The sequence below is a fragment of the Rhinoraja longicauda genome, chromosome 15 (assembly GCF_053455715.1).
Source record: "Rhinoraja longicauda isolate Sanriku21f chromosome 15, sRhiLon1.1, whole genome shotgun sequence".
Taxonomy (NCBI): domain Eukaryota; kingdom Metazoa; phylum Chordata; class Chondrichthyes; order Rajiformes; family Arhynchobatidae; genus Rhinoraja; species Rhinoraja longicauda.
In genome coordinates, this window is record NC_135967.1 from 12,414,774 (window position 1) to 12,433,615 (window position 18,842).

At 46.8% G+C, this 18,842-nt stretch overlaps 1 protein-coding gene across 1 annotated transcript; it reads right to left on the reverse strand.

Annotated features, from left to right (window-relative positions):
* Positions 1 to 7,457: 7,457 nt before the first annotated feature.
* Positions 7,458 to 16,996, reverse strand: LOC144600349 (lysozyme g-like). Its single transcript, XM_078411927.1, has 5 exons — positions 16,858 to 16,996; positions 15,499 to 15,585; positions 13,469 to 13,665; positions 8,213 to 8,351; positions 7,458 to 7,689 (listed from the first exon to the last, which is right to left on the reverse strand). The coding sequence occupies exons 1-5, from the start codon at positions 16,862 to 16,864 to the stop codon at positions 7,556 to 7,558; spliced, it is 564 nt and encodes a 187-aa protein (XP_078268053.1). The 5' UTR covers positions 16,865 to 16,996; the 3' UTR covers positions 7,458 to 7,555.
* Positions 16,997 to 18,842: the final 1,846 nt, after the last annotated feature.

Genomic DNA, 18,842 nt, shown 5'->3' on the forward strand with positions numbered 1-18,842 from the left:
CTTCGGACAAGGTCATCAATGTGTTGGTTCATGTTGGGCCAATAGACCCTCCCAAGTGCCCCACCCCGACTGCAGCGGTTGCTCATCAAGGTGCAAGGATACAACTTCACCATAGAGCACAGACCTGGGGCTGAGATGATCATTGCTGACACTCTCAGCAGGCTGCCCAATCCGGAGAAGACAGAGAGCATAGATCTCGATGTACATGTAGAGAGCATCTTCTTCGACAACATCGAGGACACGCTAGGTGTCGACTTGATACACTTCGGCAAACTCAAAAGGGTGGAGCTGCAGACAGAAACTTGTCGTGACCCTATACTGCATAGGGTTATGCAGTATGTCCATTCCGGATGGCCGGCGACCCTACAGGAGATACCTACCGACCTGCGGCCCTACTGGTCTTTTCGAGATGAGCACCGACGGAGATCATCTCCGACAATGGTCCACAATTTGTGGGTGAAGCTTTCCAGTCCATGTGCAAGCAATGGGGAATCACCCATACAACGTCGTCGCCTAGGTACCCTCAGTCGAATGGGCTGGCTGAGCGCATGGTACGAACGGTGAAGTCTGTTATCAAGAAGTCCTTGGCAACGAGACAGAGTGTAGCAGCAGCTTTACTCAACTTGCGCACTACACCGATTGATTCCAAGTTACCGTCACCGGCGGAGATGATGTTTGGAAGACAGATTCGGACGCCTCTCCCCACGAACCTTGACATGAACAAGGCATACGAAGGGCAGAGGACCTTTGAGCGACTTGAGGAGCGTAAGCAGAATATGAAGGCACAGTTTGACAGTTCGGTCAAGAGACATGACTTGTTGCCATTGCACGCTGGACAGAAGGTCCGGGTTCTGGATAAAGCGAATCAGGTCTGGGTTCCAGCAGAAGTGAGATTGGTCTGCGACGAACCCCAGTCAAGGTCTTACATTATTGAGACGCCGAATGGAAATCGGTTCAGGAGGAATCGAGTGCAGTTGAGAGATCTTCCACTGGAGAAGCCAGGGGTTGGTCCCCATTGTGTCCCCCCAGACAGCGATAGGGTTGAGACCCAATGTGAAGCGGAGGAACGACCGGCCCGTAATGATGATGGGGATTATGTGACACGCTCGGGACGTGCCAGTAAGAAACCTGCACGTTACCGTTGATATTTGTTAATGTTATATGGTGTTTCAAAAAAACGTTTGTGTTTAGAGTTTGTTGTTACATATATATATATATATATATATATATTTCTTTTATAAGACAAGGGGGATGTTGTGATATTGCCTGGGACTACTTTGTGTATCCCAAGGACTACTTTGTTTGCATGTGCAGGAGTGCGTATATAAGAGGTTGGTGTGATTGGGTGGTCACTCTGGATCCAGATGACCACGGAATAAACAGCCTGGAGTTGAGCTCCAGCATTGTAACCTTTTATACACGTGTACTTGTGGTCCGTCCAGAGTCACTAAAGGTACAACAGGTACCGGACCACGAAGTACAACACCCACCTGTCTGTCTTTTCTATACGTTGTGTACCCCTGAATATTCAGTTCCCAGCCCTGGTCCTCTTGTAGCCATGTCTCAGTGATCCCTACAACATCATACTTGCCCATGACTAACTGAGCCTCAAGCTCATCCACTTTATTTTTTATACTACGCGCATTTAAGTACAACACTTTAACTTCTGTATTTACCTCCCCTCTCACATCGTTCACAATTGGCCCTGCCCTTAATTTCTTTTCCCCTCTAGAACTTCTGTTCCCATTCTTCCGAGAGTCTTTTGCAATATCTCCTGTATTCCCTTTAACCTCATCTTCATATTCACAATTTGTTAACCCCTCCCCCCCACTACTTAGTTTAAAGCCACAGGTGTCACACTAGCAAACCTGCCTGCCAGAATGTTTGTCCCCCTGCTGTTAAGATGCAACCCGTCCCTTTTGTACAAGTCACCCCTAGCCCAGAAGAGATCCCAGTGGTCCAGAAATCTAAATCCCTGCTCTCTGCACCAGTCCCTCAGCCATAAATTCATACCCTCTATCTCTCTGTTCCTGGCCTCACCAGCACGAGGTACCGGTAGCAGTCCAGAGATAACCACCTTCGACGTCCTACTTCTCAGTGTTTTTCCCAACTCTCTAAACTCCCGCTGTAGCACCTCCTTCCTCTTCCGCCCGACGTCATTCGTGCCCACGTGCACAACGACTTCAGGTTGATCGCCTTCCCTCACTAGGATTTTCTGAAGCCGGTCTGTGATGTGTTGAACCCTGGCACCAGGGAGGCAACAGACCATCCTCAAGTCCCTCCTGCTGCCACAGAATCTTCTGTCCGTCCCTCGGACTATGGAGTCACCGACCACTACGGCTCTTCCAGACTTCGGTCTCCCCTGTCGAGTATCCTTGCCAACAGGTCCGCCACTCGGACTGGAAACGTCTTCTGCCCCGACAGTTCCCAAGAGGGTATACCTATTTGCAATAGGCACAGCCACCGGGGTCTCCTGTAGTCCACGTCCACTCCCCCCTGAAACAGTCTCCCACCTTCGCTCGACCTGGACCCTTGGCGTGACAGCCTCACAATAGGTCCTGTCGAGGAAACTCTCGCATTCCCGGATGGCCCTGCGGTCATCCAACTGCCTCTCCAACTCCACCACACGTCCCTTCAGGAACTGCACCTGGACACAGTTCTTGCAGGTGTAGCTCCCAGAAGCTCCAGCGACGTCCCTGTCTTCCCACATCCTGCAGGAAACACACTGCACCAACTTTTCCGCCATCACCTTGTGCCTATAACCAGCTCTGGCTTAAAACAATTGTATCCTCTTCACCTCAGCCTCCTTCCCTCACTGGGCTGCACCCTTTTGCAAGTATTGCTTATATCACCAATTAAATTGCCTGATTGTCCAATTTACCTGACTTCTCCCTTAAACTAGCACTTACTTTTCTGCTCAGCCAACGGGCGTCCTTGCTCTGCTCCCGGACTTTTCAAATTGACTACTAGCTTCCTCTTGGCGCTCTTTTTAAACTGCCTGTTCAACTGTAATTAGCACTTACTTTTCTGCTCAGCCAACGGGCGTCCTTGCTCTGCTCCCGGACTTTTCAAATTGACTACTAGCTTCCTCTTGGCGCTCTTTTTAAACTGCCTGTTCAACTGTAATTAGCACTTACTTTTGTGTCTGTCTTCAGTATAAGCCAGCATCTGCAGTTCCTTCCTACACAGCTTATGAGTGTAGGTTGACAGCAAAGCTTCCTGACCCTGACCCCTGCTGGTAAGATATGCGTGGGATCTGTCCCGACTGTGTGCTGTGATTATTACAAGGCGCCCATTTTGATCATGGAACTGGAGAGCAACCCGTAAGCCACCATTTTTGATTGGAGTTGACATCTTTAGCCTGCTTTCGTATCCTATGGAGAACGAATTCACATCAAATTCTGGCATTTGCCTTTCTCGAGGATACCGGGAACTTCGGTTGTTGAAATCTTCAGTAAAACATTAAGATGCTGAGGAACCATCTCTGTAGAAAATGGATAGGTGACTTTTCGGGTGAGGATCCTTCAGGGTCAAGGGTCTGAAAAAAAGTCCTGACCCGAAACGTCACCTATCCATTATCACCAGAGATGCTGCCTGACCCAGTAAGTTACTCCAGCACTTTGTATCTTTTTTTGGTATAAACCAGCATCTGCAGTTCCTTTTCATTACATGGTGCTTGACCTGCTGAGTTATTCCAGCATTTCATGTTTATCTTTGGAACATAGAAACATGCATCTGGAGTTCCTTTTTCTTACAAGGTGCTGAGGAAACTCAGCGGATCAAGTCGTATCTATGGAGGATTTATTCACAAAATGCTGGAGTAACTCAGCAGGTCAGGCAGCATCTCGGGAGAGAAGGAATGGGTGACGTTTCGGGTCGAGATCCTTCTTCAGATTTGTACCAGCATCTGCAGTTATTTTCTTATATTGTATCTATGGAGGGAATGGACGAACCCTTTGGGCTTGTCCATTCCTGCCACAGATTCTGCCTGACCCGCTGAGTTCCTCCAGCACTTTTTGTTTTGACCAAGATTCCACCGTCTGATTTTTTTTAGATTTTTTTAGATTTAGAGATACAGCCCGGAAACAGGCCCTTCGGCCCACCGAGTCCGTGCCGCCCAGCGATCCCCGCATATTAACACTATCCTACACACACTAGGGACAATTTTTACATTTACCCAGTCAATTAACCTACATACCAGTACATCTTTGGAGTGTGGGAGGAAATCGAAGATCTCGGAGAAAACCCACGCAGGTCACGGGGAGAACGTACAAACTCCGTACAGACGGCGCCCGTAGTCATGATCGAACCTGAGTCTCCGGCGCTGCATTCGCTGTAAGGCAGCAACTCTACCGCTGCGCCACCGTCTGCCATCTCTTGCGTCTTTCTTTATCATGCATTGACCATCAAGGGAGTCACCCGTCTTTGGATGGTTGCCCTTCCCATCTAGTTTTGCTCCCTTATCTCTACTCTGCATGCACTCCGAACACATAGAGTGAGCTAAATATATTTGCAGAGCCAAGCGTCAGTGTTCTGTGTAAGACATAATCCATGTGGAGTTTCACTTTTGTTTTGTATGTACAACAGTAGGCATTTGCTCTGGGGCTTGTGTGATGTTTGCTGTGCAGCTTCTAAATGTGGGCTCACTGAAGTTCACTCTAGCTTGTGATTGAGGCCAGTCGTATCTATTTCCAGTCAGTCTTTACCTTAGACTTTACTTAAGAGAAACAGAACGGAAACTTTCCTTTTGCCCCACTGAGTCCGAGCTGACCGACTCAAAACAACTTTCCAAAAAAACCCCAGATGTTTTCCGCTTGATATTCGAATCTAACGTACGGGCAGCACAGTGGCGCAGCGCTAGAGTTGCCGCCTTATAGCGCTAGAGACCCAGGTTAGATCCTGGCTATGGGTGCTGTCTGTAAGGAGATCGCCCGTTCTTCCTCTGACCGTATGGGTTTTCTCTGGGTGCTCTGGTTTCCTCCCACATTCCAAAGATGTGTAGGTTTGTAGGCTAATTGGCTTCTGCAAATTTGTAACTTGTCCCTAGTGTGTAGGATAGTGCTGGTGTACAGTGTGATCATTGGTTGGCGTGGACTCGGTGGGCCGAAGGGCCTTTTTCTGCCCTCTATCTCTAAACTAAACCAAACTAAACTGATAAGCTTTTGTCAGATGAAAAGTTCTTTGGGTGTTGTATGCACTTTGTACTTTGTAAGAACAACATCTTTGTATGGAGATGGTCTGTCCTGAAACGCACCTATTAGACGTGTGCAGTAGTACATCATTTAGCTTGCCATGGATCTCCCAAGTAAAAGATGATGTTTCGAGAAGAAACTCACTGAAGATACTGCTATTGAGGGCGTGCAGCGTAGGTTCACTAGGTTGATTCCCGGAATGGCGGGACTGTCGTATGTTGAAAGGCTGGAGCAATTAGGCTTGTATACACTGGAATTTAGAAGGATGAGGGGGGATGTTATTGAAACATATAAGATAATTAGGGGATTGGACACATTAGAGGCAGGAAACATGTTTCCAATGTTGGGGGAGTCCAGAACAAGGGGCCACAGTTTAAGAATAATGGGTAGGCCATTTAGAACGGAGATGAGGAAGAACTTTTTCAGTCAGAGAGTGGTGAAGGTGTGGAATTCTCTGCCTCAGAAGGCAGTGGAGGCCAGTTCGTTGGATGCTTTCAAGAGAGAGCTGGATAGAGCTCTTAAGGATAGCGGAGTGAGGGGGTATGGGGAGAAGGCAGGAACGGGGTACTGATTGAGAGTGATCAGCCATGATCGCATTGAATGGCGGTGCTGGCTCGAAGGGCTGAATGGCCTACTCCTGCACCTATTGTCTATTGTCTATTGAATAGAATTACAGAAAGATCTCTCAATCCCTCCCTCCCCTCTCACCTGCTGTCACTGCCAAGGTGGAGTATGTCGGTCCCTCCAGGGGAGGAGGGGGGGAGGCTGACAGGACAGGGCATTGGTGAGACCGCACCTGGAGTATTGTGTGCAGTTTTGGTCTCCTAATCTGAGGAAAGACGTTCTTGCCTTAGAGGGAGTACAGAGAAGGTTCACCAGATTGATCCCTGGGATGGCGGGACTTTCATATGAAGAAAGACTGGATAGACTTGGCTTGTACTCGCTGGAATTTAGAAGACTGAGGGGGGATCTTATTGAAACATATAAAATTCTTAAGGGGTTGGAGAGGCTAGATGCGGGAAGATTGTTCCCGATGTTGGGGGAGTCCAGAACCAGGGGTCACAGCTTAAGGATAAGGGGGAAGTCTTTTAGGACCGAGATGAGAAAACATTTCTTCACACAGAGAGTGGTGAGTCTGTGGAATTCTCTGCCACAGAAGGTAGTTGAGGCCAGTTCATTGGCTATATTTAAGAGGGAGTTAGATGTGGCCCTTGTGGCTAAAGGGATCAGGGGGTATGGAGAGAAGGCAGGTACAGGCTACTGAGCTGGATGATCAGCCATGATCATATTGAATGGCGGTGCAGGCTCGAAGGGCTGAATGGCCTACTCCTGCACCTATTTTCTATGTTTCTATGTTTCTATGACAGAGTGCCGGGAGAAGCAGGCAGCGGCAGTCGACCGGGGAGGGGACAAAGCCATCGCCCGACCTCAAGAAACAGCAGCAGGGGAGAGGGGAGATGGGAGGATTCTCACGGTGACCGAGCCTGTTCTGTCGGTGGTAGCGGCGGCCCCAAGAAAGCACTGTTCCCGGGGGCCACAACACGAGCCACAACGACAGCCGTGTCGCCAGACTGTGCGATGGATGAAGAAGGGCTCGCTGGTGCTCCTCGCGACTCAGGTGTGGGGTCGGAAGCCGGGGCGTGCTGGGGATGGGTCGGCAGGTCATTCCATCCACATTCAGTTTACACTTTATATTTGTTTTATTTACGTTTCTGGCACTCTGTGGTGCTTTGGAGACATGGGAGGGATCAGTGGGCCAGGGGGTTATATTCCTTGTCTCCAGAGATGCTGCCTGACCCGCTGAGTTACTCCAGCACTTTGCTTCTATCTCCCGATGGGTGACCACTTGGGTTTCCTCCCACATCCCAAAGACGTGCAGATTTGCAGGTTAATTGACCTGTGTAAATCCCCCCCCTCCCCTCCCTCCCCTCCCCCCCCCTCCCTCCCCTCCCCTCCCCCCCCCCTCCCTCCCCTCCCCCCCCCCTCCCTCCCCTCCCTCCCTCCCCGTGTGTAAGGACTGGATGCGACAGTTGGATAACCTGGAACTAGTGTGAATGGGATCGATGATCATTGTGAACTCGGTGGGCTGAAGGGCCAGGTTTCCCGTGCTGCACCTCTAAGCTAAAAAAGACCCTGAAAGGTTTTATAATGAGAAATATTCAAGCTGTGGATATAATTTATCATTTTGCATGTAATTTTCTGTAGATCAAAATCACCATGTCACAATTTGAATTGATTTTATTGATGAAATGAAAGACTGAAAGAAAAGAAGGAATTTAAACACCGACATTTTTGCAGTTGCAGTGATTTAAGTCCTGTTGTTTTAGACAGAACACACTGGTGAGCTTCTTGAGTCGTGACAACTAAAACCCCTGGCCATTCAGCCACTGAGCACGTGCAACAACATCATTGGAGTAGTCTTTGCCTGTTGTACGATTATCTACCTCCTCGTAGCTCAAAACTCTGCCTGGTCCCGTGTTGTAGGCAGAAATCCCACCTGTTGTAAACGGACAGAATATTCACAGCAACAGCAATTTATAAACTGATAACTTTAATGTGATGAAATAGACTAACATGAATGTTTCGGGTTTAGGTTTATTACTGTCACGTGTACTGAGTGAGGTACAGTGGAAAGCTTTGTTTCGCATGCTGTCCATCAAGTCAGATAATACAATATACATGTTCATATGTCAGGGGCTATGGGGAGATGGCAGGAGAATGGGATCAGGAGGGAGAGATGGATCAGCCATGGTTGAATGGCGGAGTAGACATGATGGGCTGAATGGCCTAATTCTGCTCCAATCACTTATAAGTCACAGGAGTAGAATTAGGCCTTTCGGCCCATCAAGACTACTCCAACATTCAATCATGGCTGATCAATCTTTTCCTCTCAACCCCATTCTCCTCCCCATAACCCTTGACAGCCGTACTAATCATGAATCTGTCAATCTCCGCCTTAAAAATAACCAATAACTTGGCCTCCACAGATGTCAGTGGCATAAAAGCAAAAAAGCACAAACCTTTAAGTTGCTGTTCCCTTGTCCAGCTCGGAAACTTCTGCCTGATGGCCTTAATCATATCTATCAGGATCTGCGTTGCCTGCATAACATGTTCTCTGCTGTTCCAAGTTCCAGTTATAGTGTGATGCCTTTTGTCAACCTGAAATAGACACAACGTTTTTTTAACCCTAAACTGGAACCATACAGGGAGCCAGTGGAGAGAGGCCAGAATCGGCGTGATGTGGTCCCTTTTACCGGTACCCGTCAGGAGTCTTGCTGCGGCGTTTTGGACCAGTTGCAGGCGGGACAGGGAAGATTGGCTGATCCCAGTGCATAGGGAGTTGCAGTAGTCTAGGCGGGAGGAAATGAAAGCATGAATGATTTTTTCAGTATCGTCGAATTGGAGGAAAGGTTTAATTTTAGCTATGGTACGAAGTTGGATGAAGCTGGCTTGGCAGGATAGGCTTCCAAGACTGCCTGTTATCGATTTGATGGAGTCGAGGGGGCCGAATAGGATGACCTCAGACTTGCTCTCGTTTAATTGGAGGAAGTTCTGTGCCATCCAACATTTTATGTCCTCAAGGCAGTGTAAGAGGCTGTTTAAATTTGACTGGTTGTTGGGTTTCAGGGGGAGGTAAAGCTGAGTGTCATCGGCATAGCAGTGGAAAGAAATGCCGTGCCTTTGAATGATTTGGCCAAGGGGGAGCATGTATAGAGAGAAGAGAATGGGGCCTAGGATGGAGCCTTGTGGAACTCCACGTTGTAAGGCAACAACTCTACCGCTTTGCCACTGTGCCGTCCTCAAAATGAGAGATGGGAGAGATAGTGCTAGAATGTAGCAACTCTCTGTGCTGTTCCAGATAAGAAACTATTGTGTCTAGTGTAAAGTAACATTGGGCAGAGCTTGTTTCCATGCTGTATGGCGGCATGGTGGCGTAGCAATTGCGCTGCTGTCAGAGATCCTGACCAAGGGTGCTGTCCATAGAGAGTTTGTACATTCTCCCCGTGACCTGTTTGGGTTTTCTCCAGGTGCTCCGGATTCTCTCAGACTCCAAAGACTGATTGGTTTGTAGGCTAACTGGCTTCGGTAAAATTACAAATTGTCCCTAGTGTGTGTAGGATAATGTTAGTGTACGGGGCTCACTGGTCGGCGTGGACTCGGTGGGCTGTGGGGCCTGTTTCACCCGCTGTAAGCCGAAACTAAGCAGGTTTGAAAAGAACTAAATGGCTTCCCCCTGTCCCAAATGTTCCCATCAGATAGACTGTTTTTGCAGTATAGACCCTTGGCAACAGAGGGCAATGTTGTTCCATGTGTGTACATTTCTGAAAGGAAGCAATTCTAGTTGACGTTGAGTTTGTCATCCCTTTGTTTCTAGGAATTAGCAACAGAAATCTCAAGGTGCTGGATACCAGCAATACTATCTCTGTAAAACCATCCAAATCAATGGGCTGGATAAATGAACAAATATCAGCAATGGAAAACAAATAAAACTGTAGCAATCCAAAACGGAAACAAGAATTGCTGGAAGTGCTCTGTCTATTAAGCACATTTTGTGGACAGAAATTGGTCAAGGATTTGGGCCATTGACCCAACTCCAGGTTTGGAGGGCTGGGTGGGTGGGGGTGGGGGGGGGGGAGGGGGAGTGGGGGGGGGGGGGAGGGGGAGTGGGGGGGGGGGAGGGGGAGAGGAGAGCAGAGAGGATACAACTCTCAAAGTGAAGCTGTGGGGAGGAGAGAGGTGTGAGTTGCAAGACGACACGGAAATGGGTTGATATAAATTGGGTATTAAGAAGCACAAGGACTTTAGTTTAGTTTAGAAATACAGAACGGAGCTAGGCCCTTCGGCCCACCCAATCCAAGCCAAACAGCAATCCCCATACACTAACACTAACCCACCCGCTAAGGCCAATTTTTACCGAAACCAGTTAACCTGCAAACCAGTAGTCGTTTTAGTGTGGGAGGAAACCGGAGCACCCAGACGAAACCTACCTGTTCACAGGGAGAATGTGCAAACTTCACACAGATAGCACCTGATGTCAGAATCAAACCCAGGTCCCTGGTGCTGTGAGGCAGCAGCTCTACCAGCTCATGTTCATAAGTGATAGGAGCAGAATTAAGCCATTCGGCCCATCTAGTCTACTCCGCCATTCAATCATGGCTGATCTGTTTTGACAATCTATAGGCATTCTTTCAGTATGTTTTAAAAAACACAATCTATATCAATCTTCACTATCAACCCTTTACTCCCCCTGTCTTTCATCTGTTCACTTTATTTATATACATCTCTGTTCTCTGCTCTCTAGTCCTTGCATCTAAAAACTTCTTTCACCTCTTGTATAACACACAAAGTGCTGGAGCAACTCAGTGGCTCAGGCAGCACCTCTGAAGAATGGATAGGTGACGTTTTCGTTGGGACCCTTCCTCAGAGAGATTGTTGTGCGGGGAAGAAGGCTGGAAAATAAGTCAATTTTTCCTATTTTGATGGAAGAGTTAATGATTGGAATTGTCAAGATGGAGACACAAGGAACTGCAGATGCTGCAACTAAACCTGAGTTAAAAAAAACAAAGTGCTGGAGGAACTCGGGCAGTATCTGTGGAGGGAATGGACAGATGATGTTTCAGGTCAGGACTATTCTTCAGGCCTTTTACTGTAGATCGGTCCTGACCAAGGGTCCTGACCTGTCTATTCCATCCACAGAGGCTGCCTGATTCGCTGTGTTTTTCTAGCATTTTGTTTTTTTATTCCACCTGAATTATTAACTTTGTTTCATCCCACACATTAACTGACTATCCTGCATGTGCTGTTTTAATTTTAATTCCAGCATTGACAATATTTTTCTTCGAGTCGTAGAGTCATATGGCCCTCTAGAGCAGCAAATTAATCTCACACCCAGCATGTTTTGGGACTAGCTAGGAAACTGGAGCACCCAGGCAGTCACAGGGAGAACATGCAAACTCCACACAGACAGCACCTAAAGCTTGGGTTGAACCTGGGACTCGAGCTCTACTTTTGAATGCACAGAACACTACTACGAGGGCCTGTAAATTGTATCTTTGAGTGGTGTATAAAACTATTGGGAATTCATTGTCTTCTACCCAGAGTCGGAGAACCTAGAACCAGAAGGCAAAGGTTTAAGCTAAGAGGGGAAATATTTTATAGGAACCCTAGGAACAACTTTCTCACACAGAAGATGTGGGTATATGGTACAAGCTGCTAAAGGAGGTAGCTGAGGCAGCTACTGTAACAACATTTAAAAGACATTGGGGCAGTATCTGGATAGGAACTTTATAGAGGGTTATGGACCAAACGCAGACAAATGGAACTAGCTTAGATGGGGTATATTGGCTGGCATGGACAGGATGGGCCGGTGTCATCTCTCAATAAACACCGCTGTGCTGCTTTGCTGTGACTGTTCTGATCTACTTCAAAGGGAAAGCTTTCTCTTTGCTGCGTTGGAAGGAGACGTGTTTCTACCTGCATGAGGCCATAGGCATTGCCATGGTCACCCCAGCCATTATCCAAGGCGTTGCCCGCTCTAGATTCGCGAGACATGATGGCACCAATGAGGGCTGATATAAATTGGGTATTAAGAAGCACAAGGACTTTAGTTTAGTTTAGAAATACAGAACGGAGCTAGGCCCTTCGGCCCACCCAATCCAAGCCAAACAGCAATCCCCATACACTAACACTACCCCACCCGCTAAGGCCAATTTTTACCGAAACCAGTTAACCTGCAAACCAGTAGTCGTTTTAGTGTGGGAGGAAACCGGAGCACCCAGACGAAACCTACCTGTTCACAGGGAGAATGTGCAAACTTCACACAGATAGCACCTGATGTCAGAATCAAACCCAGGTCCCTGGTGCTGTGAGGCAGCAGCTCTACCAGCTCATGTTCATAAGTGATAGGAGCAGAATTAAGCCATTCGGCCCATCTAGTCTACTCCGCCATTCAATCATGGCTGATCTGTTTTGACAATCTATAGGCATTCTTTCAGTATGTTTTAAAAAACACAATCTATATCAATCTTCACTATCAACCCTTTACTCCCCCTGTCTTTCATCTGTTCACTTTATTTATATACATCTCTGTTCTCTGCTCTCTAGTCCTTGCATCTAAAAACTTCTTTCACCTCTTGTATAACACACAAAGTGCTGGAGCAACTCAGTGGCTCAGGCAGCACCTCTGAAGAATGGATAGGTGACGTTTTTGTTGGGACCCTTCCTCAGAGAGATTGTTGTGCGGGGAAGAAGGCTGGAAAATAAGTCAATTTTTCCTATTTTGGTGGAAGAGTTAATGATTGGAATTGTCAAGATGGAGACACAAGGAACTGCAGATGCTGCAACTAAACCTGAGTTAAAAAAAACAAAGTGCTGGAGGAACTCGGGCAGTATCTGTGGAGGGAATGGACAGATGATGTTTCAGGTCAGGACTATTCTTCAGGCCTTTTACTGTAGATCGGTCCTGACCAAGGGTCCTGACCTGTCTATTCCATCCACAGAGGCTGCCTGATTCGCTGAGTTTTTCTAGCATTTTGTTTTTTTATTCCACCTGAATTATTAACTTTGTTTCATCCCACACATTAACTGACTATCCTGCATGTGCTGTTTTAATTTTAATTCCAGCATTGACAATATTTTTCTTCGAGTCGTAGAGTCATATGGCCCTCTAGAGCAGCAAATTAATCTCACACCCAGCATGTTTTGGGACTAGCTAGGAAACTGGAGCACCCAGGCAGTCACAGGGAGAACATGCAAACTCCACACAGACAGCACCTAAGGCTTGGGTTGAACCTGGGACTCGAGCTCTACTTTTGAATGCACAGAACACTACTACGAGGGGCTGTAAATTGTATCTTTGAGTGGTGTATAAAACTATTGGGAATTCATTGTCTTCTACCCAGAGTCGGAGAACCTAGAACCAGAAAGCAAAGGTTTAAGCTAAGAGGGGAAATATTTTATAGGAACCTCAGGAGCAACTTTCTCACACCGAAGATGTGGGTATATGGTACAAGCTGCTAAAGTAGGTAGCTGAGGCAGCTACTATAACAACATTTAAAAGACATTGGGGCAGTATCTGGACAGGAACTTTATAGAGGGTTATGGACCAAACGCAGGCAAATGGAACTAACTTAGATGGGGTATATTGGCTGGCATGGACAGGATGGGCCGGTGTCATCTCTCAATAAACACCACTGTGCTGCTTTGCTGTGACTGTTCTGATCTGCTTCAGAGGGAAAGCTTTCTCTTTGCTGCGTTGGAAAGAGACGTGTTTCTACCTGCATGAGGCCAAAGCCATTGCCATGGTCACCCCAGCCATCATCCAAGACGTTGCCCGCTCTAGATTCGCGGGACATGATGGCGCCAATGAGGGCCCCATCGATTTGCTTGACACTGGCAACATCCTCGATCAAAGTCTTGTACCGGTTCAACCGCTGAAGGTCAGTTTTCGCCAGCGTGTTAGAGGCCGCAACACCTGTGAGATGAAACAAAACAGAAGCGAAACTCCTATGGAGGTGAGTCATAGACTTAAGTCACACAGCACGGAAAGTTCATCAGAACATAAGTCACAAGCACAGAATTAGGCTATTTGGCTTCTCAAGTCTACTCCATTCAATCATGGATGATCCATCTGTCCTTTTCAAACCCATTCTCCTGCCTTCTCCCCATAACCATTGACACCCTTATTAGTCAAGATTCTATCAGTCTCTGCTTTAAAAATACTCAGTGACGACTTCCACAGCCGCCTGTGGCAATAAATTCTACAGATTCACCACCCTCTGAGTAAAGAAATTCCTCCTCATCTCCTTTCTAAAGGTACGTCCTTTTGTTCGGAGGCTATGGCCTCTGGTCCCACTAGTGGAAACATTCTCTGCACATCGACTCTATCCAGGCCTTTTACTATTTGGTAAGTTTCAATGTCCGTCCCCCCCTCATCCTTCCGAACTCAAGTAAATAAAGACCGGATGCCGACAAACACTCATCATACGTGTACCCAATCATCCCTGGGATCGTAAACCTCCTCTGGAGCCTTTCTAACACCAGTACATCCCTCCTCAGATATGGTACCCATAACTGCTTACAATACTCACAAAAGGTCACTCATTGTAGCAGGCAGCGTCGCTGGAGAACATGGACAGGCGACGTTTTGGGTCGGGACTCGGGACCCTTCTTCGGACTGATTGTGGTGGTGGGGGGGGGGGGGGGGGTGGGGATGGTGTGAGAAAGCTGGAGGAGGTTGAGGTAGGACAAAGCATGGCCTACCAGTGATAGGTGAATGTAGGAAAGGGGCAGGTTGGTCTGGCAGATGGTTGGATAAGGGCCAGAGATGAAAAGACAAAAAGTGTGAGATAAAAAGATAAGGATAGAAGATGCACAAAATGCAAAGCCAGAGGATGGAATATAGGTGGAAGGGATAAGTTTGAGTTTAGTTTATTGTCATGTGTTTCAAGGTATAGTGAAAAGAATTTTGATAAGAAACATGATAAAGTGAATAACGTGAATAATGTTTTGTGCAAGATAGTAAAGCAAGATATTCCAATAAAGTCTGAAGAAGGATCGCGACCCAAAACGTCACCCATTACTTCTTTCCAGAGATGCTGCTTGTCCCGCTGAGTTACTCCAGCATGTTGTGTCTATCTAAAGTCCAATCAAAGATAGTCCAAAGGTCTCCAATGAGATTAGTTGGTGATAGGATGGTGCAGTTGCCTGATAACAGCTGGGAAGAAACTGTCCCCGAATCTGGAGGTATGTGTTTTCACACTTCTGTACCTCTTGCCTGATGGGAGAGGGGAGAAGAGGTAGTTACCATGGTGTGACTCACCCTTGATTATGCTGGTGGCCTTGCCGAGGCAGCGTGAGGTGTAAATGGAGTCAATGGAAGGGAGGTTGGTTTGTGGGATGGTCTGGGCTGCGTCCACAATCCACTGCAATTTCTTGTGGTCTTAGATGGAGCTGTTCCCAAACCATGCGGTGATGGGAGAAAGGGATAAGTATGTGGCATCCAGGCAGAGCTCAGGGATAGGAGGGGAGAAAATGGGGTGGGGGGGGGGGGGGGGGGTGGGAAAGGAGTAGGAGGTATGTGTAGTTAGTCGCCAACATTGAATTGAATGGCCAATTTAGAGCATATCTTGTCAAGGATCAGAATCCCTCTATTGCATCCACTCCTTACGCACTAGGGGCAATTTACAGAGGGCCAATTAACCTTCAAACCTGCACGTCTTTGGGATGTGGGAAGAAACTGGAGGAACCTCACGCGGTCATAGGGAGAACACATACAATTCATCAATTAATGATTCCATTCACTTACCACTATATGCCAGTTTGTCCTGATTTGCAGTTTGCTGGGTAGCTCCTGTTGTCTGAACCTGAGTAATATCGCCATAGGTGGTATATCCTAGTACAATATGCATGTTATCCTCAAATGGCAAACACATGTATGATGCAGAAATAACATTACTAATTTCTACCCCTTTCATTGTATCACGTATAGAGCCATAGCATCAGATAGCAAGGAAACAGGCCCTTTGGCCCATCTCGGTTCTTACTAGCTAGCCCCATTTGCCCGCTTTTGGCCCAGATCCCTCTAAACCTTTCCTATCCATGTACCTGTCCAAGTGTCTTTTAAATGCTGTGATATTACTTGCCTCAACTACCTTCCCTGGCAGCTCATTCCATCTACCCACCACCCTTTGAGTAAAAAAGAATGCCCCCCAGATTCCAATTAAACCTTGCTCCTCTAACATTAAACATATCACCTCTTGTTTTTGCTTTACCAATCCTGGGTAAAAGACTCTGTACATTCACTCTATCTATTCCCCCCATGATTTTATACACCTCTGTAAGATCACCCCTCAGTCTCCTGCACTTGAATTTGGATTGTCAAGGGACACTTTCCAATCTCACAGGAGCAACACAACAGCTGTCTATATTAACATTGCGATAATACCGACATAAACATACCAACATTATATTCATGAAATGTCATTCAAGTGCACAACTAAGAAACAATGCTAACTGTTGTCTGCTGTGATTTATACTCCACATAAGCCTCCTCCCATTCAATGGCATCTAACCAATTACATCTTTACACTCCGATATTGATTTGAGGCAGCAACTTTGAAAACAAATCAGAAAGGAAGAACAGAGATAGAGAGGAAGAGGGGGGGAAGAGAGAGAGAGAGGGGGAAGAGAGAGAGGGAAAAAGAGCAAGAAGGAAAGAGAGAGAAAGAGGGAAAGAGAGAAAGGGGCAAGAGAGAGAGAAAGGGGGCAAGAGAGAGAGGGGGAAAGAGAGAGAGGGGGAAAGAGAGAGAGGGGGAAAGAGAGAGAGGGGGAAAGAGAGAGAGGGGGAAAGAGAGAGAGGGGGAAAGAGAGAGAGGGGGAAAGAGAGAGAGGGGGAAAGAGAGAGAGGGGGAAAGAGAGAGAGGGGGAAAGAGAGAGAGAGGGGGAAAGAGAGAGAGAGGGGGAAAGAGAGAGAGAGGGGGAAAGAGAGAGAGAGGGGGAAAGAGAGAGAGAGGGGGAAAGAGTGGGGGAAAGGGAGAGGGGGAAAGAGAGAGGGGGAAAGAGAGAGAGGGGGAAAGAGAGAGAGGGGGGGAGAGAGAGAGGGAAAGAGAGGAAAAGAAAAAAGAGAAGTAAAAGAGAAAAAGAGAAGTAAAAGAGGAAGGCTTACCTGACATGGTGTACAATGCTGCTGCTGCTCCTGATAGTCAAGGCAGGCCAAATGTAGATCTGAAAAAATGCCAGGCGATCACGCCTTTATATAACGAGCTAACATCAAAATATGAGGCAATTCATCTAATGAAGTCACATGATCACTAGATTATGTAATATAAAAGGAATGGTACCAACGATTGTCAGCAAATCTTACCGAGAGTCTATTTAATCAAAAATGTTGCAATCAGCCTAACTCTTTAGAACTTATCAATGAACAAACTCCAGAATCCAGTTATCCCACCTATTCAACAGTGGGAGATATGAAGGCTATTTAGGGTCATAGAGTCGGACAGCTTGGAAACAAGCCCACGGCCCTACTTGTCCACGCCAATCAATGCCCCATCTACACTATTCCCATTAACTTGCATTAACCCTATCCTGTCTGTGTACCTGCCTAAATGTTTCTTAACCATTGCTATCGTACCTGCCTCAACTACCTCCTCCGGCAGCTCGTTTTACGCACCGACCACCATTGGTGTAAAAAAGTTACCCCTCAGGTTCTTATTAAATCTTTCTCCCACTCACCTTATACCCATGTCCTCTGGTTCTCGATTCCCCTACTCAGGGCAAGAGACTTTGTGCTATTCCTCTCACGATTTTGTACGCTTCATTTTGCACACTACATTTAACTAAACATCAGTGCAAAATTCTGCACCTTATTGAGATTTTATGCGACTGGTATGATCTGCAGAACAGGAAGATTCATTTAACACCGCTCAGAAATTCCCCCAGGGAAAGGAAGTTACTAAAATGTCCGTGAAACTGTCAGGTTTTAATTTGCGCAACTTGTTTTGAAGGGAAGTGGCAATTTACTATAATTGCTTTGGTGAATTGGTTGGGGTCATTGAACAGAAGCCCACCTGGCCTCTGCAGTTGAGGTGAGATATCCAAAGGGCCGATTCTGAATAAGAGCAGGCGACTTTCTTCAATATTATCGTGAAAGGATATCGAGGATTTGGTTAATCGCATGCTTTTATTTATGGGTGCTTGCTGTGCAAAAGATGGCAGCACTGTGGCCCGCATTTAAGTAGCAACTGCTCTTAGCACTTTGTATTGGTCATAGAGTCATACAGCGTGGAAAGTGGCACCTTGGCCCAACTTGCCCACTCTGACCAACATGTCCCATCTACACTAGTATCACCTGCCTTGGAATTGAACCTGGATTGAACTCGGGTCTCTGGCGCTATAAGGTAATAATTCTACCGCTGTGCCACAGTGCTGCCTTGTTCATACATGCACAAGTACACACACACACAACTAAAACATTTAAACCAACCTAATTACATTGAATAAACTATAGATATATCTTTCTGTCTGCTGCCAATTTGAATAAACACACTCGCCTGGTTATCTTTGCAAACTCATCAAATGCAGCAAAATATTGCACAGGAGCCGGCTCTTCAGCCCAGAGTGTCAACAACAAACATGATGTAGAGTCAAGAGTGTTATATTGTCATATGTCCCAAAAACTAACAATGAAATTCTTACTTGTGGTAGCACAACACAACTGATATGCAAAGCCTGGGGATATAGATCATAAGGTCATAAGTGATAGGAGCAGAATTACACCATTCGGCCCATCAAGTCTACCCCACCATTCAGTCATGGCTGATCTATCTCTCCCTCTCTCTCTTGCCTTCTTCCCATAACCCCTGACACCCAATACTAATCAAGAATCTAACTATCTTTGCTTTAAAAATATCCATTGATATTCTGTGGCACAGAATTCCACAGTTTCACCACCCTCTGACCAAAGAAATTCCTCCTCATCACAAGTTTGCGGATGACATAAAGCTGGATGGCAGTGTGAGCTGCACAGTCAAGGTATATCATATAGTTGGAATTATGGAGATATGGCTCCAGCGTGACCAAGGCTGGGTATTCAATATTCAGGAAGGATAGACAGAAAGGAAGAGGAGGTGGGGCGGCATTGCTGGTTAA